Source organism: Nylanderia fulva, unplaced genomic scaffold, assembly GCF_048542155.1.
Source record: "Nylanderia fulva isolate GAGA-0341 unplaced genomic scaffold, ASM4854215v1 Scaffold37, whole genome shotgun sequence".
Taxonomy (NCBI): domain Eukaryota; kingdom Metazoa; phylum Arthropoda; class Insecta; order Hymenoptera; family Formicidae; genus Nylanderia; species Nylanderia fulva.
Window position 1 is genome coordinate 2,049,851 of NW_028190444.1, and position 25,777 is coordinate 2,075,627.

The 25,777-nt window shown below is 31.8% G+C and overlaps 3 protein-coding genes across 3 annotated transcripts; all 3 read left to right on the forward strand.

Moving 5' to 3' along the window:
- Nucleotides 1-166: 166 nt before the first annotated feature.
- LOC146722105 (uncharacterized) lies at nucleotides 167-3,625 on the forward strand. The gene is made up of 4 exons (XM_085485426.1): nucleotides 167-562; nucleotides 653-790; nucleotides 883-1,191; nucleotides 1,500-3,625. Exons 3-4 carry the CDS (start codon nucleotides 1,179-1,181, stop codon nucleotides 3,623-3,625), a joined length of 2,139 nt encoding a protein of 712 aa, XP_085341552.1. The 5' UTR covers nucleotides 167-562; nucleotides 653-790; nucleotides 883-1,178.
- Nucleotides 3,626-4,545: 920 nt separating this feature from the next.
- On the forward strand, nucleotides 4,546-5,187 carry LOC146722106 (uncharacterized). The gene has a single exon (XM_085485427.1). The coding sequence runs from the start codon at nucleotides 4,546-4,548 to the stop codon at nucleotides 5,185-5,187; it is 642 nt and encodes a 213-aa protein (XP_085341553.1).
- A 17,824-nt stretch (nucleotides 5,188-23,011) lies between these two features.
- LOC114943614 (uncharacterized) lies at nucleotides 23,012-24,998 on the forward strand. The gene is made up of 3 exons (XM_029319267.2): nucleotides 23,012-23,334; nucleotides 23,810-23,893; nucleotides 24,589-24,998. The coding sequence occupies exons 1-3, from the start codon at nucleotides 23,064-23,066 to the stop codon at nucleotides 24,804-24,806; spliced, it is 573 nt and encodes a 190-aa protein (XP_029175100.1). The 5' UTR covers nucleotides 23,012-23,063; the 3' UTR covers nucleotides 24,807-24,998.
- The last annotated feature ends 779 nt before the right edge of the window (nucleotides 24,999-25,777 follow it).

A 25,777-nucleotide genomic window follows, 5' to 3' on the forward strand; every position in this document is an offset into this window, starting at 1 on the left:
TACTATTAAATTTCAAATAATGAGTTTGAAAAAAGTAATTGAAATTTGTCTATCACTAGCGCAGAGTTTATGCGGAAAAAATTTTTACAAGTATATATATGAATTAACATGCGCGAGTGAAGACAAATGCTTCAATATTTTTGGAAAATTCGCGGGGGAATCCCAACGCTGTGCTAGCGGTATTATTCCGACTAGGACATTTTAGTGTTTTTCGCGAATTAGTGATTATCGCGGGTGAGGTGATCGAGTCGCGATACTATTTTGGTGGTGAGAAAGAAAACGACGCAGCAGGTCACATAGAATATCTCCTCCTACATTTTCATCGAGTTCTCCGGGGAGAAGATAATAATGGTAAGTTTTTATTTTTTTTTTACACTTAATTATAAATAAAAATTAATTAAAACTACCCCAATTATTTATTTAAATCGCTAAAACTTTAGCTTTCGTACGCCCTGTCGCACGCGTTACAGGAAACCGGTTGCGCGTACTAGAGAATCGCCCCGTATCACTTAGATTAAGATTAAATAGAAGACGACGAGCGGATTCTTCGCCGGACCTTCGCGTAAGTTTTTAACATCATAAATTATATCGCGCTGCTAGAAAACATTATATTAAACAGGAAATTTTTTAATAAAAATAATATACGTTCCAGGCCGTGCACGCATCGTGTTAACGCCGGAGCTGGAACACCCGGTTATTGATTTAGCCGAAAGTGATAACGACGTGGAAGAGGTGCGGGTTCGCGAAGTAAGTCCGTTCGATGAGGCGGCCATATTTACTCCGCTTGAAAGTAAGTAAGAAAAATACTACAGTGCTATATATCAACACAAAAGATTTTTTAATTATGTGAAATACTAATAATATATGACCGATGAATATTAGATGACGCGGCGAATGAAAACGTGGTCGTAGAGGAGCGAGAACTGGGGGAGGAAATCGACGAGGAAATAAACACGATTTCGGAAGATGAAGAGGAGCTGGAGGAGGAAGTGGAGGAGGAGGAGGAGGAGGAGGAAGATGAAGAGTTGGAAGAAGAAGAAATAGAGCAAACGGAAGATGAAGAAGAAGAGTCGGAAGATCGAGAAGAACAAACGGGAGATGAAGAAGAAGTGGAAGATGAAAATAACAACGCCACGTTTTCTGTAGAAGAAGAAGAAGAAGAAGAAAATAGCGGGGGGATGGGCGAGGAAGGTAATAATTTCATATTTTATACTTAATCTTCTCCTACGTTTAAATTTTTTGTTTATTTTAATTAAAATAAAATTTTATTAGGAATTTCTTTCTCTCCTAACATCGCGCCCGAAATTTCATATTCACCGGAGTATTAACCCTCGCAGCGTGATACAAATACCCCGGTAAAAGAATATTAAAACGTAAGTGAACTTAACATAATTATTATTAATAACAACATTTTCACATTATTAATAAAAATTCAAACGTAAGAGAGTAATATTTTATTAAATATTTTATTTTGTTAATATAATTTTTATTTCTCACAGTACAGAGTGGTGGGGGAAGGAACGTCAGAATACAACAAGAAGATTCCCAAACCCGCTCCGCTGAGGAAACTTCCGACGAAGAGCGACATTTAGAGGCTGCTGGTGGACAAGAGGAAGAAGAAGAAGAAGCGGAGGAAGAAATAGCGAATCAAGAGCCTGATGGTAATTTTAGATATTTAATAATGTTGGCGGAAAACGTGCGTCGCTTTAGAACTTTTGGTGTAGAAGGACGAGAAATTAGTTTCCGTATTCGTCCGATACCCGAAGGAGCAAACGTGTATGAGTGGTTAGAAAATGCGTTTCGCGAACTTCACGAGTACGCGTTGCATTCGTGCGAACCGAGGGATTACGTCGGTATATCTTTCGATTCTGCAAGTTTAACCCGCGGCCCCGCAGGTATATCGTTCCGACCTTTGAGAGATTTGACTTACGAAAATATTTGGGAACTCGTAAGCTCGTTAGCGCAAAGTTGCGGAGGACACGATATAGCGCAAGAATTTAACATTCGGATTTTTAAAGTCACCCCTCCCATTGGTCGCGGCCGTAACAGGTTTACGCACGATGTTATTGCTAAACGCTCGATTTTAACAATTTCCAATACCGATAATTTATGTCTTCCTCGCGCACTTGTATCGGCTCTAATTTTTAACGAGCGTGGAAATTTACGCACGGGAGAGTTACACGCGAAATGGAATGCGGTGAGAAGACAAAACTCGGTGTTACAGCGCGAGTTTGCGTTGCAACTTACGAGGAATGCCGGTGTCACGATTCCGGAGGAAGGGTGTGGAATTGATGAAATCGAGCGTTTTCAGCAATATCTCGCGAGCGAAAATGTCGCGATAATAATATATAACGACGATACTTTTGGTCGAGGGGGTAATCCGCTATTCGATGGAAACGCATTTCTAACCACTTTGCAGCGGGAAATAAAAACTCGTCTAAATCTATTATACAGTTTAAATAATAAACATTTCGATGTAATTTTAAATTTAAATGCAGCAGCAGGCGGGCGGGGATATTGTATCCCGTGTAATTTAAGTTACCGCTCCGATGTGAGAGAGCATCGATGCTCTAATAAATGTCCGCGATGTAACGGAGAGCCGCCGTGCGAGCAATCATTCGCGGATCGTACTAGGTGCGATAATTGTAGACGTGAATTTTTCAATCATGCCTGCTTGGAGCGTCATCGCGCGGTAAAATCATACGATGGTAAATCACGTCGGAGTGTTTGTGAAACTATACGATTTTGCGAAGATTGCGGACGTTTGATTCAAAGAAATAATCAACACGAATGCGACACGGCTTATTGCGCTACGTGTCGTTCTCTTCAACCTTTGAATCATCTTTGTTACATGCTTCCCCTTCGTCGGCATGGCGATAATCGTCCCGATCCGAGCACTTCCGAACACGCGTATGGAAATAGCGAACAACAACAGCGGAGAAACGACGACGACGACGATGACGCCGAAGGTTCGATTAATCAGACTCGCGAACGCGTAGAAAGCCGGGTCGCATTCGTGTTTTATGACTTTGAGACGAGGCAAGACGAAACGCTCCAAGGTAGCACAAATGTAAAAATTCACGTACCTACGCTCTGCGTCGCTCAACAAATTTGCGAGGAGTGTGCAGAAATAGATGAAATGTCGGTGCGATGTCGCTGGTGTGGTATTCGCGAATTTATATTTTGTCGCAACCCTGTGCAGGAATTTGTAGATTTCGTAACGCGGCCGACAAAATATTTTAAACAAATAATTTGCATCGCACATAACGCGAAATCATTCGACGCGCAATTTATTTTGAAATATATCGTGGAAAACCATGTCTTAGAGCCTCGAGTCATTTTAAACGGTACGAAAATAGTTGTATTAACGCTAGGTCATACGAAATTTATCGATAGTATCAATTACATGCCGATGCGTTTATCCGAATTACCTAAAGCTTTTGGACTGACAGAAGGTACGAATAAAGGCATTTTTCCACATTTATTCAATACTATCGATAATCAGTCTTATGTCGGAGCGTTACCCGGTGTTCAATATTATTCACCCGATTCTATGCAGATGAAAGAACGCGAAAAAATTTCTCGCGTGGCACTCCGAGATGACGCGCGCGAACTATGTGTTTGATTTTCAACGTGAAATATTGCTTTATTGTCGTAACGATGTAGATATCCTTAGACGAGCGTGTATGGCTTTTAGAAAAATATTCTTAGAGCGTGGAAACGTGTGTCCATTCGAGGAATGCACAACCATCGCCTCAACGTGTATGCGAGTATTTAGAAAAAACTTTTTACGCGAAAAAGAGATCGGTATCATTCCAATGGGGGGATACAGACATGCGAATATTCACTCGCGTAAAGCCCTGCAATGGTTGATATGGAAAGAGCGGGAGCTCGCTCATCATATTATCCATGGCGGTCGCGCTCGAGAATATCGATTACGCGATGGTACGCTAGTCGATGGATACTACGAGTCGGTAGAAAATAACGTAACGCAATATTACGTATTACAGTTTCACGGTTGTTTTTGGCATGGTTGTCCAAGATGTTTTCGGGTAAATCGCGATAGACTGCTTTCGACAGATCGTACAGATACATGTGATTCACGCTACGAACACACCGTTGCAACGACATTTCGTCTTCGTAAGCGCGGATATAGGGTGATTGAGAAATGGGAATGCGACTTTGATCGCGAGATGAATGAAAATGTCGAGATGCGCGAATATCTACATCGACATCAAATGATAGACGTCAAACCGCTCGATCCCCGAGACTCATTTTACGGCGGACGCACAGGAAATATCGTAACGCGATACGAGATCACGGGTACGGAAAAGATACGTTACGTGGATGTATGTTCTCTGTATCCGTTTGTGTTGAAGACCGGTGATTTTCCGACTGTAAAAAGACTCAAGTTGTCCGCGAAACGGCGTAAAGCTAATAGCGGTAAAAAGCGTACAGTATACGATATATTTTCATAATCGCCATTATTCTAAATACGTTTGTTCGTGACAATAACGTTGGTAGAGCAGGTGGTGAAAGAAAAAAATGTCATTTCTTCACACACACTCGAGCGAGTGTTTAAAGAGCGAGCTCGATCTCTTCTCTTTACCGCCCACGCAAACTAGCATCGAAAGTTCGCAATGGATTTATTACAAACCCGTGACCTCGCTTTCGGACGACTCCCCGCTAGAATTCGTCATCCCGGGTCACGGAGAAGAATATTTAGATCTCACACACACGTTACTAAGTCTTCGGGTACGTGTAGAAACCGAGCCGCTACCCGGTCTCGCCACCGGATCCGCCGTCAACGTGGGCCCCGTAAATCATTTTCTTCATTCCATCTTCAATCAAATCGACGTGTATTTCAATCAAAAGCTCGTGTCGCCTCCAAACAACGCTTATGCGTACCGCGCGTACATCGAAGCGTTGTTAAATTATTCATCACCCGCAAAAACTTCCCATCTAACCTCGTGCTTATGGGATGCGGATACACCCGGTCACATGGACGATACAGTAGGAGCGGAAGGCAATACCGCTATAGCGAGACGAGCTCGTTACATACGCGGAGGGCGCGCGCTAGATCTTATAGGTCACCTCCATTGCGACGTTTTCAATCAGGACAAATTCTTAATTAATGGCGTCGAGGTGCGGTTTACATCAAGAATCAGGATGCCATTTTTTTGGTGATTCTAGAGGTCAAAAAAAGGTATACGTGTTCCGTTCGTCGAGCGTTTTGTCGAATGCTCCGTAGTTTTCGAGTAAAAAATTTTTAAAAAATCGAAAAGTGCAGCAGCGATTAAGAGCTAACTCGTAGGTCGCAAGTTCGAGTCCGTGTCTTGTTACTTTTTTTTACTAGTTTTGAAAAAGTGTTGTTGTTTAAATATATTTAAATATATATAATGTGTAATGACAAATATAATTTAAATAAAAATAAGATATAAAAACAAAATATTTGAAAAAAAAATTTTTTTATTGTAATAATTTAATTACATAAATAAATAAATATATTTAAACAACAACACTTTTTCAAAACTAGCAAGATAAAACAAAAAAATAGTAACAAGACACGGACTCGAACTTGCGACCTACGAGTTAGCTCTTAATCGCTGCTGCACTTTTCGATTTTTTAAAAATTTTTTACTCGAAAACTACGGAGCATTCGACAAAACGCCGAAACACGTATACCTTTTTTTGACCTCTAGAATCACCAAAAAAATTGGCATCCTGATTCTCGATGTACTGGGTGTAGTGTCCCCTTGTTAGATATTATTTGATTTAATGCCATTTCGAATGAAATTTTTACCACTGTGACCACACAACAGAGAAAATATTAAATAAGAATAGGAGTTATTTTAAAATAATAACTTTTCCGTAGAAGAGCATTGTGAATATTTTAGACATAATGGTATTATTTTTGTTACACTAGAACGCAGGTTTTTAAATTAATTAATAATTCTTGCATTTGACTTGTTATAAATGTGTGCTTTATCAATTTGAGAGAAATTGCTTTCTGTCGAAGTAAAAACTGTTAGAGCCTAACTTTTAGCTATAATAATTTTTCGATTACTCGAGAAAGGTCTATTCTCTGTTGTATCTTTGCTTTTAATCGCAATGCATTTGCTATTTAATGCTCGTATATGTGATCGCAATTTAAAAGAAGAAGAGGAAAGAATACTCTTTGTTTCTTATCTCTTTAATCTTTTTTTCATCATTACATAGTTGAAAAATTTCTATTAAAAACAGATATCATATGTCTCAAACAGTCCACAGAAATTTTTGTGTTAATTTAACATAATACGGATATATTAAATGGAGACACAAATACTGTGTTAATATTTTAACATAAAATAAATGCAAAATTTCAAGTAATTTAAAATAAATTTGATGTAAATTTAACAACTTTAATGTAGAAATTAATTAAAAATATATTGATTTTAGATTTTATCATCCTTTTTTCTGTAAATTTTAACAGATAAATCTTGTCACTAATAAAGCAGAACATATTTATTGTGTAAAATTAAAAATAGATGTGTTATTTTTACATCTTTTTCCAGTTGTTTCAATAATTTAACATTTAAGTTCAATTAACACATGAATGTATTAAATATTTAAGAAAAAATTTTAAAAGGGACCGTTTTTAACAAGAAAACACAAATTTTCTTACTGTGTATTTGACAAATAGCACAAATAGCTATATAATAAAAAATGGAAAAAGAATATTATTGGCATAATTTAATTTGGATTACGCTACGATAAAATCCAACAATTTTCTCTCAACGTTTCGACTTTCCAGCCGGAAAAAAAATCTATTATGCTTACTCATCTATTCTTTATTGCGTGTAAACTCGCAATATTTAAATAAGATATTCTTATTGAAGAGAAACTACCAGAGCCACCGATATGCTGCGATTTGTCAATACCGGATATTAAAAATGTTTGCGTTGCTTTTTCTGATGTTCTTTGATGAAGAACAGTCGTCTCTGTGAAATCTACATCACCCCATTTTCCGAATTTCGATAAATGACGACTAAAGTTCTGATTATTCTTTTTAAAAATTTTAGAATTTTCTCCAAAAATGAAATATAAAAATTATAATAAATTTTTTGTGTAGCTAGAACACAAAATTTATAATTAGTATTAATATATTTCTCTTCGGATTTCTATTCTTTGTAGTTAATTAACAGATGTTTTTAAACGTATTAAAAAATTTAGGAATCTTTGGAGAAAGAGAAAATTATTTTATTGATTGTATCGAAATGTTGAAAATAGAATGCTAACAATAAGAGATGATTCTGCCTTCATTGTGAATCCATAATAGAAATTTTTTCTATATATTTTCTTTGAAAATGAAAACTTTGGTCTTCGAAATGCTTAATAAAATAATAAATCAAGCAGTAAGACGAAACCTACATTTGTTAACAAAATAATAGCAGAATTATAGTTTTTTTATTTATAATTATATTATTTTATTTATTTATTTATTTAATTTATCATATATTATTCTATTTATTTATAATTCTTGCTCTCAGGCTTAGGATGGCTTCCGGATTACAAATTTCTTTTCAAGTCGAAATTAACATTAGACATTTAAACATTCTAAAACATTAAAAACTACAATCTACAATCTAAAATCTTAAATCTAACATTACGAATTAATACAATTAATATAATATATGATATAATCCAATATAATACATTAGCTCTATTAATACAGTATCTTTTATTCTAAATCTAAAGAAAACTTTAAATAAAACAAGTCTTTTAAAATATTATAATACAAAAATACAAAAATCAACGATTTTCTATTTTCTATTGATAAAATAATTGATCTTTAATCCTTTTTCGAAAATCTATGGTCTTTGAGAAAGGAAGAAGTGGAAAAAGAAAAAGAACGTGGAAGTGGGGAGAAGAAGATATAGAAGAGGTAAAGGAGATGAAATACCTAGGCTATATAATGCAATAGAATGGAGGATCGGAAAAACACATAATAGAGAGGAGAGAACCTGGAAATGCATTTTAATTTTTAGATCTCATTTTTTTTCGTTGCTTCTAAATATTCAGCTAAAAGAGTCAGCAGAGACTATTCGAGTAAAAAATATTTAATCTTACTTCATAAATAATACAATATATTTTGTATTTACGGAATCCAAAATGTGTTGCGCATAAGTTGTTTATACACGAAGAGAATTTTTTTCTTAGAATTTACCCTAAAAATCATGGAAATTGTGAGATGAAATTTTATAAGAGTTTCTCTGATTAAATATTTATCACAATAAAAAAATTTTAATATATTATTGCGGTAGATATTAATCAGAGAAACTCTTATAAAATGCTCCAAATATATTATTTCACAATTATCATGATTTTTAAGGTAAATTTTAAGAAAAAATTTTCTCTGTGTAGACTTTCAAAGTTCAAATATAATATAATACTTATAAAAAGATAATTTCCCGCAACTTTGACGGTATTTCTCTAGTTTTGTAAGAATTCTATACTTGAAAACATTTTTTTAAAGAGTTCTATTTATTATTATTTAAATATATAATTTTTATTGTGAAAATTATTAAAAATATGTAATTTTTATTAAATTATAATTCTTGACAATTACGGCCAACATGACATTTGATGAAAATATGTCGCGTATTAAAATATGTCGGCTTCCGGTTCCGGTAAGAGAGTGAGTGACAGGTGTGTGAAAGCGTGGCAGGTATATGTAAGGAAAGAGTGAGAAAAGGGGTGAGGTGAATAGGAGATAAGAGGTGAGAGGGTGTAGAAAAAAGAGGAGGAGAGATTGAAAGGATAGGAGAGGATAAAGGGGTAAGGAGTTAGAAAGGAGAAAGTAGGAAAAGGTGAGACACGTGGACACGTAGACACGTGGAAGAAAGAGAGTAGAGGAGAGTAGGTGTAGGGAGTAGGTGCAGTAAAGTAAAAAGATAGGGAATTCACTAGGGAATTCACTAGCGAGTTGGAGCGAGTTGGAGCATAGAGTAGGTGAATCGAAGAAAGAAAGCGATAAGAGGGAAATGATTAATGAAGAGAATATTAGAGATAGGAGGATAGAGATCAATAGAGATAGGATGTTAGAGGAAGGGGGAAAAAAGGGAGATGAGGAAGAAATAAAAAAGAAGGCAGGGAGGCCGAGAAGAGTAGAGGAGTTAGGGAAGGAGAGGAGGAGCAGTATGGGATGTATAGAGGATTTTTTGAAAAGGAAAAGAGAAGAAGGGGGAGAGGAGGATAAGGAAGAAAAGGAAAGAAGCCTAAGAAGGAGCAAGAAGACAGAAAGGCTGAATAGAGAGATAGGGGGGATAGAAAAGGAGGAGTTAAGGAGAATGATGGAAGAGATAGGGGAGAAGATAACAGAGAAGTTAGGCGAGGAAATGAGAAAATTGAAGATAGAAATTTGGAAAAAGGAGGGAGAATGGAGAGAAGAAAGAAGAGAATTGAGAAAAGAGATAGAGAGCCTGGAGAAGAGAGTGATAGATTTGGAAGCAAGAGTAGAGGAAAGAGGAAGAAAGGAGGTAAGAGAAAGAGAGAGGGGCGAAGGAGGGAGTAAGGGGATAAACGAGACAATAATAGGAAAAGTGAAGGACATAGGAAAGAAATTAGAATGGAAGGAAAGAGAAGAGAGAAGAAACAACATAGTAATAAAAAGAATGGAGAAAGGGAAGGAAGGTGTAAAGGAAAGAGTAGAGAAATTAATGAAAGAGATAGGAGCGAAAGCAGAGATAGAATGGATAAGGATGTTGAAAGGAAAGGAGGGAAAGGAAGGTGAAATGGTGGTAGTAAAATTAGGAAGTGGAGAACAGAAAAGACAGGTAATGGAGAGGAAGAAGATATTAAGAGGAAAGAGGGTGAGAATAGAAGATGATTTAACATAAGAAGAGAGAAAGATAAAATGGAGACTAATGGAGATCGCGGAGATAGAAAGGAGGAAAGGAAACAATGTATGGACGAGCTATGGAAGGATAAAAATCAATGATGTATGGTGGAAATGGGAAGAGGAGGAAGGTGTGCTAAAAAATTGGAAAGGAGAAATTAGAGAAGGTATAGAGAAAATGAGGGGGGAAGAAGGGGGTATGAAGACAGGAATGGAGGAAAAAAGGGATAGAAGAAGGGAGAAGAGAAGAAAGGAGGAAAGGAGGAGGGGAGAACAATAGTAAGAAGAGAAAGGAGGAAGGAGAAAGGGGGACGGAGGAAGGAAGGAGAAAGGAACAGGAGAGAAAGGAAAAAGGAGGGGAAGTAAGAGAAGAATGGAAGATAGGTTTTTGGAATGTGGCAGGGCTGAAGAATAAGGAAGAAAAGTTCTGGAAGGAAATAGAAGATTGGGAGGTGGTGGTGATGATGGAAACATGGATAGAGGAAAGGGGGTGGGAGGCGATTAAAAAGAGGTTACCGAAAGGATATAGATGGGAGAAGCAAGCAGCAAAGAAGAGAAAGAAGAAAGGAAGACCGATGGGGGGAATGATCATGGGGGTAAGGGAGGAGAGGGGAAAGATAAAAGTATCAGGAATGGGAGAAAAGGCGGAGGGAATAATGATGGCGGATTTAGAAGTAGGAAGAGAGAAGTGGAGGGTAATAGGCGTATACATCAACGGGGACATGGAAAGGAAATTGGAGGAAATGAAGGAATGGATGGAAGAGAAAGAAGAAAATAAATGGACGATTGTGGGAGGAGATTTCAACGCAAGGACAGGTAGAAAGGGGGGGGTGATAGGAGGGGAGGAGGAAGAAGAAAGAAGATCAAAGGACAAGAAAGTTAATGAGGAAGGGAAGAAGTTGATAAAGGAGTTGGAAGAGGTGGGATGGGGAATTTTTAACGGAGGGATAAGAGGGGATAGGAAGGGGGAGTACACATATACAGGAGGAAGAGGGGAATCGGTAATAGATTACGTGGTGGGAGAGGATAGAGTAAAGGAAAGGATAAAGAGAATGGAGGTGGGAGATAACATAGAATCGGACCATCACCCATTGATTGTAACGCTAGAAAGAAGAGGAGGGGCTGAAAAGGGAAAAAGGGGGAGGGAAAAGGAATAAGAAAAAGAGGGAGATGGACAAAGAGGGGAGGAGAAAGAATAAGAGAGGAAATAGAGTGGGGAGAGGGGTGGAAGGAGGGGATTGAAGAGAAGCTAGAGGAAAAAATAGGAAGAATAGAAGAGGAATTGAGAGAAGGAGAAAAAGAGAGTGGAGAAGGGAAAAGGAAAGGGTGGTGGGACGAGGAATGTGAGGAGAAGAGGAAAGAAGTGAGGAAAAAGTTAAGGGAATGGAGGAAAAAAGGAGGAGGAGGAGAAGGATATAGAAAAGTAAGGGCGGAATATAAGCTAATGTGTAAAGAGAAAAGGGAGGAGGAGAGGCTAAGATGGTACAAGGAGGCGATAGAGGCAAGAACGGAAGGAGAGGTATGGAAGTTTATTAACAGGGAAAGGAAAAAGAGAGAAGGGGTGAATGAGGAGATAAAGGCGGAGGAATGGAAGGAATACTTTATGGATTTATTGGGAGGGATAGAGGTAAAAGTGGTAAGAGGAGGAAAAGAAAAAAGGGAGAGGGATGAGGAGCAGGAGATAAGCAGGGAGGAAGTGAAGAGGATGCTGGGAAAACTGAAGAAAGGAAAAGCAGCGGGGGAGGATGGGGTACCAAGTGAGGTATGGAAATATGGAGGGGAGAGGGTAGAAGAGTGGGTATGGGAAATGTGCAACAGAGTATGGAGAGGAGAAGGATGGCCGGAGAGGTGGAAAGAAGGGATAATAGTGCCACTGTTGAAAAAGGGAACGGGGAATAAAGTGGAAAACTATAGAGGAGTAACATTGATGCCAACGCTATACAAGATATACGTGGGGATTTTAACTGAAAGGTTAAAGGAAGAAATGGAGGGGAAGAATATGATACCGGAGAGTCAGACAGGTTTTAGGAAGGGAATGGGGGTGATGGATAGTATCTATGTGTTGAACTATCTGGTGAATAAGAGGGTAAACAAGAAGGGGGGAAAGGTAGTCGCGGCATTTATGGACCTGAAGGCGGCGTTTGATTCGGTAGATAGGGAGGTGTTAATGGAGGCAATGAAGAGGAGGGGAGTGAGGGAGGGATTAAGGAGTAGGATAGAAGAGGTGTACAGGGAAACGAGGAGTAAGGTAAGAGTGGGGAAGGAGGAGGGAGGAAATTTTTGGACGGCAAGGGGGGTGAGGCAAGGTTGCCCAATGAGTCCGCACTTATTCAGTTTGCTGATAGCGGATATAGAGGAAGTGCTAAGAAAAGGAGGTTGGGGGGGGGGTGAAACTGGGAGGGGAAAAGGTGCATTGTTTGGCGTACGCAGATGATATGGTACTGTTGGCGGAGGATGAAGAAGGGATGATACATATGTTGGGGAAAATGGAAAGTTATATGGACAAGAAAAGGTTAGAGGTGAATGTGGATAAGACAAAGGTAATGAGGTTTAAAAAGGGAGGAGGAAGAATGAAGAGAGTGGAGTGGAGATGGAAAGGAAAAAGGTTAGAGGAAGTGAAAGAATTCACATATTTAGGGTATAAGCTACAGAAGAACGGGGGGCAGGAGGCGCAGGTAAAGAACAGAGTTAGGAAAGCAGGAGCGGTGATAAGACAGGTGTGGGGAATGGGAAAGAGAAGGTTTGCAAGAGACTGGATGAAAAGAGTATGGCTAATGGAAAGGTTGGTGGGGACGGTGTTGGAATATGGGGCGGAAATATGGGGATGGAAGGAAAGGAGAGAGGTGGAGGCAATGCAGGAGCGATGGATTAGGTGGACGTTAGGAGTAGACTGGTGCACGCCGGGGTATATGGTAAGAGAGGAGATAGGAAAAGACAAATTTAGGATAAGGGCAGGAAGGAGGGCGGTAGGGTATGAGAGGAAGTTGGAGGAAGGGAGGGGAGGAAGTTTAGCGAGGAAATGTTTTGAGGATATGAAAGAGAGGATAAGGGGAGGAAAGGAAAGAACGATGTGGGAGGAAGAGAGGGGGAAATTCTGGGAAGAAAGAGGAATAGAGGGGAAAGAGATGGAGGAAAAAAGGGGAAGAGGAGAGGAAGTATATGAGGGGTGGGAACAGAAAGACAGGGAAAGGCAGAAGGAGGAAAGGTGGGAGAGGATAAGAGAGTCGAGATATAATAGATGGTATGGGGAATGGAAGGAGGAGGGTTTACCGGAATACCTGAGAAAGGGATGGGGGGAAAGTAGATGGAGAAGGATAATCAGGTTCAGAATGAACAATGAGATGAGGGGGGCGAGATACTGGGAAGAAGAGGGGAAAAGAAGGTGTAGGTTATGCGGGATAGAAAATGAAACATGGGAGCATGTGATAGGAGAATGTGGGGGAGAAGGGGGGAAGGGAAACTGGTGGGAAAGAATGAAGGAAATACTGCAGGAAGGAGGAGAAGGGGAAGGATGGATGAGAGAAATAGAGAAAAAGAGGGAAGAGGGGAGAACGGAAGAAAGGAGGGAGGGAGGGGAAAAGGAGGAAGGAAGGATGAGGAGGAGAATGAGTGAGGTATGAATGAGGTGGTGGAGAATGTATGGGGAATCGGAAGCCGAAGCGAAACGATAGGTAGGGACGGCTCTTTCTCTCTCTAAAGTAGTAGATAAGTAGGTTAAGGTAGAATTAAGTTATTTGTAAATTAGATGTAAGAGTAGAGTTAAGAGTAGATATAAGTAACATTGTAAGAGGTTGTAAGGTTGGGGAACGCTCCTTCAAAAGCGCCTTCAATCCCTTAGGGGACGAATAAAGAATTGAATGTCGCGTATTAGATTTCCCGCAATTTTAACAGTTCTCTATAGTTCTATAGAAACATTTTTTCAGAGAGTTTTTACCATGCTAATTTATACGTATTTATTGAAATTTCGACCTAACTGGCCAGTACAATTTAATTTAAAACACTACGTTTCGACCCTTAGGTACGGGTCCTTTTCAAGTGTCTGACGATCCGTGTAAAAAAGCTGTCCTTCTGAATGAACACCATCTTTTGGTGCTAATTTATGGTTAGTATTTTTTCGAAATTCGTCGTGCGAACTTGACGCAATAAACAGTAGGAACATTTTTTGTAATAAAACTTATATATATATTTTTACAGAATATATCTTCTAATTTGGTTTCAAAATAAGATTATTAGTGGCAAAAGAATAGATAAATTCGACACGCGTTTCTTTAGTTTACGGTAATGGTTTTATGACACTCCACATAAAAATATAAAAATTGAAAAACACAATAGGTGACAGGAAAATTTATGTACTTTTCAAAAAAATTTAACTGCTATATCTGTTTTAAAGGAAGAACCGTTATTCGCTAAAGAATAGAAAAACTCGACATAAATTTTTTTACTCTATATGGATTGAAACTGCAAGAATGTTATTTATTTCTTACGTTATTTCTAATATTTTTATTTGACAAATGAAAAATAATAAAGGATAGAAAATGAACATTTCGAAAAATTAAAATTTTAATTATGCTATGATAAAATTCAATGAATTTCTCTGAATGTTTTTATTTCGATTTTAATAAATCTATTTTTTTATAAATTTATTAAGGAAGCAAGAATTTTATTATTTGAAAAATATTTGGGGTTTAATTGGAAGATTTTTTGCGACATCCCTTTTCTCGTAAGTAAAAATTGCAATTTTTAAACAATATCTTTCTCTTTCTCTTCGTTATTTCAAATGACACTCTTTAAAATCAATTACGAATTTTTTGTGGATTATCCAGGAATAACATTTTTTTCACTATTTAAAAATGTAATTTAATAAAGATCCACTTTATTATATTAAGCCGAAAACGGAAGAAAGCGCGAAACTGTCACATTGTCGTTTTGTTATTGGATTTTCATGGATCTAAATGATCTGCCTGGTGTCAGAATTTTACCAACAACCGATTAATGAATTTATTATCAGACTTGTTATTTATACGATCTATGGTGCATAATATTAATTGAAATTTACAAAAAAACGGTGCTTTAAACGTTAAAATGACTGAACGCAGAATGTTTGAAAATTTAAAATTTAAAATAAAATTACAATTCTTGTCTAATAAATATGGATTTATTTATTTTCTTATTTGCAAGAATAATGATATAATAACATTATTGATTTTATTAGGGTCTACAAATAATAACATGAAATTAATCACAGTTTTATTGAAAACATTTCATTGTGCTTATCGCAATTCATAATATTGATCGTACACTGAAAAAAATATTTGTGTAAAATTACATGTTTATGCTGGGTTTTTTTTCCGACTCAGAATAATTATGCAATATTGTTACTCGTATGGAAGATTACAGATTATATGTAATTTTATATGAAATACATTCTTATGTATTTTTAAGATTAAAAATGTTTCACCGAATATAGAATTACACATTGGAAATTCTATAGTAATGCATAAATGCTATAAAATAACGTTATAAATAAAATGTATAAATACTTTCAAAATAAAGTTGTAATAAAGTAAAAATAGTAAATTTAAAATGCTATATGATTTTTACATAAAAGTAATAATTTTACCTATATTTTACATGTACTTTTACTTTAAAATATATGGGAAAAAAATTACAGTGATAGTCAAGTAATTTTTCCAGTTCTGAACAAATAATTTCCATATTAAAATACATGGATTTATTTCAGTGTATGTATCACATACATTACATTAATTTCATTATCATATACTTACATTATAGTATTACTGAACTTGAAGTATAAATCATTTATGATATTACCGATCAAAGGACAATTTGTTGTTGTATAATATTATATTAATAAAAAATAATATTTTTTTATATGATACTTTTAATACTTTTCAATAAAGTACTTCAAATTATTAAAATATTTTAAGGGAAGTAAGATAAAATTAGAAACGTATATAAAAATAGAACTATTTCGAAACGCATTGTGCTAAAAAAAACTTGAAAATTTTTGACATGCTTTTTTAATGATTTTCACTTTATACGTTAAATTTGTTTAATTAATTGCTTTTTATAGATTATATACATGTATATATATATAATATTGTGTGCTTTATACTTTATTGATTCTGGTTAAGTATACTGTCATCAGGTAAAGCATCAAAGTTTAATGCTATTTCCATAAACTCGTTAGTTGAAAACATTGTAAAAATGATTTAATGTCATAAAGTAAAACTAATTTTATCGCTTATAGCGTGAAATAATGCTCTAAATAAAAAAGTGCATTATTTTTCCATTAATGTAATAAAGCGATTTAAAATAACTTAGGTTACTACAAAGTGTAATGTATAAAAGATATGTAAAAAATATATATTTTAATATCGCTGTTTTTTTTATAATAAAATAAGTTATTTTTCTTAAAGACAAAATCTTGTATGAAAAAAATTTTACTTAATATTTTTGGCTTATTTTTTTTTTAAATCTTGTCGATGTTTGCACTGTAAAAAAATGTGTTAACTTGACTAAACCTTTTAACTAAATCATTAGTTTATTAATTGAACATATATTAGTATTTAAGTCAAATATATGTTTTGTTAGATTTAATTGAAATATTTTTATATGTTGAATTAACAAAATAATATTTAGTTGAAAGGTTTAGCCAAGTTGACAATTTTTTTTACAGTGTAGCAAAATGACATTATTTAATAATGAAGCATCATACGCTTAATACGAATCTAAAAAGTATCACGGAAGGTTTTGAAATCATTGGCACAAGTATACAAAGGGGAGATTTTATATCGTTGAATTCCAATCCCATGAAATATTTACAAGAGGTGAAGGGGAAGGCATTTGAGCATGACGATGGTTTTCTGAACTTTACTCCCATGCATTTGAGCACTGAACGAAGCACATGATCGACTTGTAAATCCTTAACGTAAATTAGAGTCTTATGTCTCGCAGTCAATTGTCGAATAAATTGCAAAATTTATGTTTCTGCAATCATTAATCACGTTTTTTTTTGAAACTAAAATATATCTTTGTCAGGAATTTGTTTTCTAATATAGACACAGTGTTTGCCGTTATCTAAATAAAATTATATAGACGATCATCTAAATAAAACTTTGGCGGCATCTTATTTTTATATAGATAATAAAAATATGTATTATATCAATGAAAATATGAATACATATATTTTTACATTTTTTTTATAATTTATATTTTTCTGATAACTGTGTTTACACAAGCAGTCTAGAAAATTATCCTGATGAATCGCCTTATAATTTTATCTTTTATCTAAATGTATTTAAAACAAAATTATTTTTATCTTATTTAAGATAAATTTACATATTTTTATCTCATTTTTATCTAGCTAATTTTAAAAGCATGTAAGCACAACATATAATATATATATATATATATATATATATATATGTATATATATATATTTATTTATTTATTTATTTTATTATGAAATGGACACTTTTGTTTCCATGCACTTTACAAATTAATATTGTTAAACATTTGTTTGTGTTTTTGCATTAAATTACTCATATTTTTATATTTTTCACTCGTATTTTATGATCCGATGATTAGTCAGTTTTGATTAGTTGATTGAAAGGAAGTCGCAGCATGAAATGTGAAACTCGGTAAAAAATTGACATCGCAAGTTTCAATGATCACAAATATTATAGTAATCCTAATGTTTTGGAAACAGAGATTTATTTTTGTTTTTACGTAATCGTTGGAATAGACAGCATTTACATGTCGTAAACTATACCTATACGTTCGCAAATCAATATTTTTTCACGGAAAAATAGATAAATATTCACGTTTTGGGAAGTATCGCTATGTGTTTCTGCCTTCAAAAATTATGAAACTAAAAATATTGTATATTTTATAATTAAATATTGTCAAAGACAGAGATATACCTACATCAAAACGCAGGAACCATTATGATATAAAATGTTAGAATAAAAGCATTCTTTGAAATTCTATGAAAATAATCTTTACTAAATTATTTTTTGGGCGACAAATAATTTTTAGGGACAGGAAAAAATCCGAAATTGCATATTTTTTTTTTATTCTTTTCAAAAATTTCTTATGGAAAAAATTACTTTTGCAATTAAATTTTTCAAGGTTTTAGTTTTTAATGTAAAAAATCAACTTTTCTTGTCCCTGAAAATGATTTGTCGTGTAAAAATAATTTAGCAAAGATTATTTTCACGAAAAATTCTTTTATTCTGAAATAAATAAATAAACGAATGAAATAAATAAATAAATTACAAAATTACGAATTTTTATATCCTATTAGAACGATATGTATATTTGTTTCAATTAATTAAATCGAAAACGCAGGCGAAATATGCTGTTACGGCCGACTCTGCGGAGCTGTAATCGCTATGCATGATTTTTCGCTAGACTCGGGGAAAAAAATTCTTTTGTTTACAAACTGCCGAATCCGAATTTTGTAAGGTGGAGCTTAGGCGGTGTGCCGTCGTGGATAGGTGCAAGTTTTTCGCATCAGTTGTTAGTTTAGTAGCGGGGGGTGACAATAGCAAAGGACTATAGTGGAAGATGTAGCATATTCTTTTGGAGACATAGGTCCGACGCTACAGGTCCGACGAACAGTTTTCAACAGTTCTTAAAGAGGCAAATATCTTGCAAGTATCAGGTCTCTGAGTATCATTTCTTCTCTGGTCTGTGATCGTTCTCAGATATACGTGTCTTCAGTAAATAGTGAAGATAGTAACGAGTGGCCAGAGTTACGAATTAACAGTAAGTTTTCTTTGCATATCATATTTAAAGTGGACTGGCACGTGCTTCATGTGAAAATCATCGACGGATTTAATCGACGGCTACTTGGTTCGTACCCCTCAACCACCCCATATATTTCTTGAGAGATTTGTTGAAAAAAAATTGTGGCTGTCATATACGGTAAAATTTGAAACAGTAATGTTTGAAACGTTCCTTGAAAGTTGTTACATTTTCACACGGGAAGCTGGTGTCTTTGAAGTATCAGAAAGAGTTCTTCAGTGATCTGCACTCATCTGCAAAGACGAATTGCTTACAGAGTTTGAATACTGAATACTGAGTTCTGAATATTAACTTTTATAGAGGACGGGCGTATTTTTTCGTAAACTTTTGTAATTTGAAGTAAGAATTTTTATATCTACTAGAACACAACCAGCGCGCGCTACGCGCGCGCCATTTAATTTATATTTATGTATATATATATTTATATACATATATATATATATAATAAATTATATAATATATATAATAATTTAAATTATAAAATTTTAATTACGCCAAGTAATGTTTTTGACATAATCCAAATTTATGACTCAACTGTGTAAGTTATACATTATTTTCATTTTTAAAAGTGCAAGTAATATTTTTTTTTATATTTTATATATTATATAAAAAAAATCTTTTAAAAAGAGAAAAAGAGAGAAGTATTTTTTAATTATATATTATTTTTTTTTCTCCATTTCTATATACATTAATAATAAACTATTTTTAAAAAATTTTATTTTAAAACAATATACTAATTAAATGCTCTTTAATTCAAATAAAGTATTACACATATAAAAAGCTAATAAAAGCAGAAGTAATATTATGGTTATAAAAACTAATTTGTTTTAAAAATAAAAATAATATTAAAATTTTTTATTTATTATCGATATATACAAAACAAGGATGATAACTATATATGTATATGTATATTCATATGCCAAATATTTTTTCATCTACATTTTACAAAATGATATTTTATGTATAAATTTATAAATAATTTATATCTGAGACATTTTGCTCTAAAATCAAAACTAAAAGAGTTATGTGGAGTGCACGTTTAAAATGACACATCCTGTATATATATATATATATATATATATATATATATTAAATTTTTAACTTCTTGAATTTGGTAATTTAAACAAAAATTAACGAGATATCAAATGTTTAATGTTTTCAATCTTTGAAATTCTGAAATAAAACTATAAATTAAAATAAGTAAAAAATTATTATAAAAAATAAAAATAAAATAATATTTAAAAAATGGGTTCCTCCAGTGAAGATTTGGAAACATTACAATAAGATGTTGAAAATTTATTAAGTGATGAAGATAAATCTAAAGTCGAATCAATTGACAATGAGTAAGTAAATTACGTATTTAAAGGTTAAAAAATTTCATATGAAAATTATATATTTTTCTTAAATGTAGTTAAAGCAACAAAAATTGTGTATAATTTTATTATTTATTTAGCTAGAATGCATAAATGTATTCTCGATTCGTTTTAACTACTTGAATCAATGTGGTTACACGTTCTCATGAGTAATTTTTTATAATTTTTGACATTACTTTTTTTGCGTTCTTTAACAATTATCGTCTAACATAATTCAATTATTTATCTACGATCATAATATCAAAAATTTTTATATGTCTTTTTATTAATGATTTATTTCTCTATTCATCTCTGAATTATTATTCTTAATCGTTTCTAACTTTTATAATTTATAAATTATTTAATGTCATATAATATTAAATTTCTTTTAAATAATTTTTTCTATAATTTAATAAAAATAAAACAATAAGTTTAATCATTTTTTTACAATAATAATATCATTACAATTATAATATAACAAAACATTTATTATACGCTGTAGAATTCTTACGAAAAGTAATTATATGGAAATACAAAGGGAACCACAAAGTATACACGAGGAAATTGAACAATTGATAAGTTCAGTCGAATTATTTACGCCAAGTAATGTTTTTGACACAATTCAAATGTATGACTCAACTGTGTAAGTTATACATTATTTTCATTTTTAAAAGTGCTAGTAATATTTTTTTTTATATTTTATATATTAAATAAAAGAAATCTTTTAAAAAGAGAAAAAGAGAGAAGTATTTTTTAATTATATATTATCTTTTTTCCTCCATTTCTATATACATTAATAAATAATAAATTATTTTTAAAAAATTTTGTTTTAAAACAATATACTAATTAAATGCTTTTTAATTCAAATAAAGTATTACACACATATAAAAAGCTAATAAGAGTAGAAATAATATTACGGTTATAAAACTAATTTGTTTTAAATAATTTTTTTGTATGGACAGAGTTAATTTATAAAGATTTTATATAAAAAATAAATATATATATGTAATATATAATTAAATTTTAAATATATTTATTAAACATTTAATAAACATTTTTGTATAAAATATAATTACATAAAAAAATTATTTTTTATATTTAAAATAAATAAACGTAGGAAACTAAAAAAAATAAAAACAAATAAAATAATAAATAATAAAATCTGATATTTATTGAATCACTTATTTATTTGGATGGTGTTCAGGCTAGGACCACAAACGTAGCCAGTTTAATTTAATTTTGTAATTAAATTGTTGACAATAATAAAAAAGCAAGTAAATTTTTTATTATTTGATTTCTTTTATTTCTTTTTTATTTTTTTAATCTTTTGGTATATTTTTTAAGTGTATTTTATTTTTTCATAATAATATGTAATTAAGTTTAATATTTAAATATAATATTATATTAATATAATTTTTATTACAGAATACCGCAAAAAAAAGACTTACAATTTAAAATAATGAGTTCTCGTTCAAGTACAAAATTCTTTATTCTTCCTTGTCTGAAGTAATCTCAATTTACCGTGCCCGGATGATGATGGATGTATCATGCGACTTGTTAGCTTAATTATCACATAAAAAATGAATAAATTTAATTAAATAAGAATTATTATATTATATAATATTATAATATAATATAATATTATACAATATAATATAATATTATATAATGTAATATATAATATAATTAAATATAAATATATAATATTCTTTACGTTCCATTAATATTTTATTTAATTAATATTACTTACATTATATTTTATTTAATTAATTGAAAAAATATAAAATTATATTATGTTCAAAATTTAGAATTTTTTCTTAATAAAATTTAAATTAGAAAAATAATTAATTATCTTTCCTTTTTTTCACACACTTTTGATATTATAGAATATATTTAATTATTTTATAATCAGTTTAAAAATTACAAATTAAATTACAAATTAAATTACTATAATCATTTTAACACATAAATTATTTTTATTATATATATATATATATTAAAAAACAATAAAGCTAGACATATATTTTTTTATATACATAATTTTTAACGTATCTATTATCTCGTTGATTCCCAATGTAAACTTTTAATACTTGCCAAGAACGAACTCGTGAAAAGGCAACATAAAGTTGTCCATGATTAAATACATCTTTACGAAGATCTAATCCGATTTTTTCAAATGTCTGTCCTTGTGATTTATTAATTGTCATAGCAAAAGCTAATTTTATCGGAAATTGTCTTCTAGAAAAAGTAAAAGGATATACATTTTCACAATATAATGTTATACGATTTAAAAAAATAATATCTCCTGCTTTGTCACCTGTTAAAATCTTACATTTTAATAAATGGTCTGCAAGCTCTGTAACCATTAATCTAGTGCCATTACAAAGACCTTCATTGATACTAAGATTTCTAATCAACATAATGATACAATTTGGTTTCAAACGTAATTCATGAGGAGGAAGAGATGGTGGAGATAAACTATTTAAATATTCTGGTAACAAAGCTTCACCAATGTCATCATTGTCACCATTTACAGTACAGTCTATACTTGTATAAATTCGTTCACCAGTTACACCTAATAGTTCTACAACTCTTTTATTAATTTCGTCTACATCAACATTTCTTGCAGAAAGTATCGCACATTTAGTTATTTTAACAAATTCTTGTTTTTGTATTAAATCACCATATATATCTTCCACAATATCAACATTTGTAGATACTATACAACATTTAGGAATTTCTATATTATCATTTAAATCATTTAATAATCCATCTCCCATATCTAATAGAAATTTAGAAAAATCAATTTCCTCTGGAAGAACTCGCATATTTTGTATTAAAGAGAATTTTTTAAAATATTTCCAAGTATAACTAAATTTAATAGAAAGATTTACAATTTCACTTCGAGTAGCATGTTGTTTAACAGGCAAAAGTTGTCTGAAGTGTTTGGCATACCTAGTAGTACCAAACGCCATTTCAAATATTTAAGAGCGTGTATCCTTATGCGATATTTTTCTAAAAAATGTGATGCACAAATACCACATTCTTTAAGAGGTACTGAATTACGTAAACATATTGCTACAACATGCATTACGTTAAATTTATCTGACAATGAAGTGGATGATTTGGCGAACTTTATGGGGCATCACGAGAAAATTCATAAACGCCATTATCGACAGTCAATAGCAGCTGTAGAGATAGTTCGTATGACGAAATTTCTTGAAGCAGCATTAGGTGAAAATGAGCAACAGCAATCTAATAATAGTGATTCAGGTATATACACTATTTATCTTATTATATATATGCCACAAGTACTTTTTATATATTAATTTTTGTATAAAATATATTAATTATTGTATTCCTTTTTTAAACTTTTCTGCATTCTTAATATATCTATTTAATTAGAAGAAAAAATCAGACAAAAGTCCGTATAAACCAAAACTTATGAAATTAAGGCTAATGTGTGCCACGATCATGGATGTCTGTGTAGAAATAAAAGTAGTAATAATGAATGCAACAATGAAACGTTACGTTTGGAACCTATTAAATCAAAATATGAATATGATATATTCATTGAAATGGATTCAAATTGAGAATACGTTTCATTATTGTGTTCATTCTCCTTTACTCAATTTTTATGCATCGACGTCCGCGGTTGTAGCATATATTAGCCCTTAGTTTCAAGAATTGGTTTACACATATATATACATATATAATAATTATCATAATATTGTATTATTATTAACAGAAGAGGAAGAGATGCAAGAAACAAACAAAGATACTTCGAGTGCAGAATCGGAAAACGATGCCGAAACATGTATGATAAGTTCACGTAAGCCTTCTTTATTATGAACAGAAAGGAAATTACCGAAATTTCTTAGCGTAACAGATGGACAACAAAAATCTGTAAAAAAGAAAATCGTGCATCAAAACCATACAATAGTAAATAATGACAATGATTCTGACGAAACTTATTCCCCAAAGATAAAGAAACGTCGCAGTAGTAAGTTTATTTTCTCATTTTTACATATTGTATTCAGTTTTTATAAATTTATCAAGTCAGAGTGGATTTTCTTTTAAATATTATTTAGTATTATATTTTCATGTGACTATGTCAAAGTATATTAGTATATTAAGCTTTTATTTAAAATGCATTTTTTGATAGAATTTTAATGTACATAATAACAATATTTAATTAAAAAATAATAATGATAAATGATAAAGGTTCCACACACATTAGCTTAATTTAATTATATATTTATTTATATTATTTGTATTTTATATATTATTATATATTATTTTATATTATTTTATTTTTGTATTCCTATTTCTTTTTATTCTTATACTTATGACGTTATAATTTTAATATTTTTTTATTAATGAAAGTTTGTCAGTACTCTGAGAAAAATTTTAAAGTAATTTTATTCTATTAGTAATATAAATAAAAATACATTAAAATAAAATTTAAGTAAATTATTGCTTTTTATATAGAAATATTTATTCATAGATAATTAATTTATTTTGTAGCATCTCCATTTGGTATAACAAAACGAAGACGTTGGACGGAAGAAGAACGTAATACAATATTGAAAGAATTTCAAAAAGAAATTACCACTTCACAGCTGCCATCTAACAAAAAAATTTCCTGTGTAAAAGAAAAAAATAAGTGCTTATTTAATCGATCCGTTGCTCAAATTAAAACGTGGATCCATAACTATATATCTGGCAAAATTAAGCGTCATTAAATGAATAAATATTTTTTCAGAAAATATTTATTTAGTCAAATCGGAAATATTTTAATTTTTTATTCAAAAATAATACGTAGATTACTTGTATTTAAGAAATTGCAAAAAATAAGTAGAATACCTAATTTTTATTATTTCAACACATAAAACTTAAAGTTAAGTTACGTTGTGAGAATTTTATAAAAAAAGAAGTTAGAGAAGTTGCACTGCGTAAAGTCATTTATTTTGATTTCTTCATATATATATATTATATGTAGAGTAGCAGTACTGTGTAGTTATTACAATTCTTTTATTGATAATATATATTCATGATTACAAGTGCAATATGTGAAATTAATTATATGACGCATTAAGCTAAAAGTTAAGTTACATTGCGAGAATTTCATAAAAAAGAAAGTTAGAGAAGTTGCACTGCGCAAAGTCATTTATTTTGATTTCTTCATATATTTATATTATATGTAGAGTAGCAGTACTGTGTAGTTATTACAATTCTTTTATTGATAATATATATTCATGATTACAAGTGCAATATGTGAAATTAATTATATGACACATTAAGCTAAAAGTTAAGTTACGTTGTGAGAATTTTATAAAAAAAGAAGTTAGAGAAGTTGCACTGCGCAAAGTCATTTATTTTGATTTCTTTATATATTTATATTATATGTAGAGTAGCAGTACTGTGTAGATATTACAATTCTTTTATTGATAATATATATTCGTGATTACAAGTGCAATATGTGAAATTAATTATATGACACATTAAGCTAAAAGTTAAGTTACATTGCGAGAATTTTATAAAAAAGAAAGTTAGAGAAGTTGCACTGCGCAAAGTCATTTATTTTGATTTCTTCATATATTTATATTGTATGTAGAGTAGCAGTACTGTGTAGTTATTACAATTCTTTTATTGATAATATATATTCATAATTACAAGTGCAATATGTGAAATTAATTATATGACACATTAAGCT

Bases quoted from the DNA above. Each gene is read 5' to 3' on its own strand.
- LOC114943614 (XM_029319267.2), top strand. From the start codon at position 23,064: ATGCGATATTTTTCTAAAAAATGTGATGCACAAATACCACATTCTTTA. The intron at 23,335-23,809 runs GTATATACACTA...TATTATTAACAG, and splicing joins ATCTAATAATAGTGATTCAG to AAGAGGAAGAGATGCAAGAA. The intron at 23,894-24,588 runs GTAAGCCTTCTT...TTTATTTTGTAG, and splicing joins AACATGTATGATAAGTTCAC to CATCTCCATTTGGTATAACA.
- LOC146722106 (XM_085485427.1), top strand. From the start codon at position 4,546: ATGTCATTTCTTCACACACACTCGAGCGAGTGTTTAAAGAGCGAGCTC.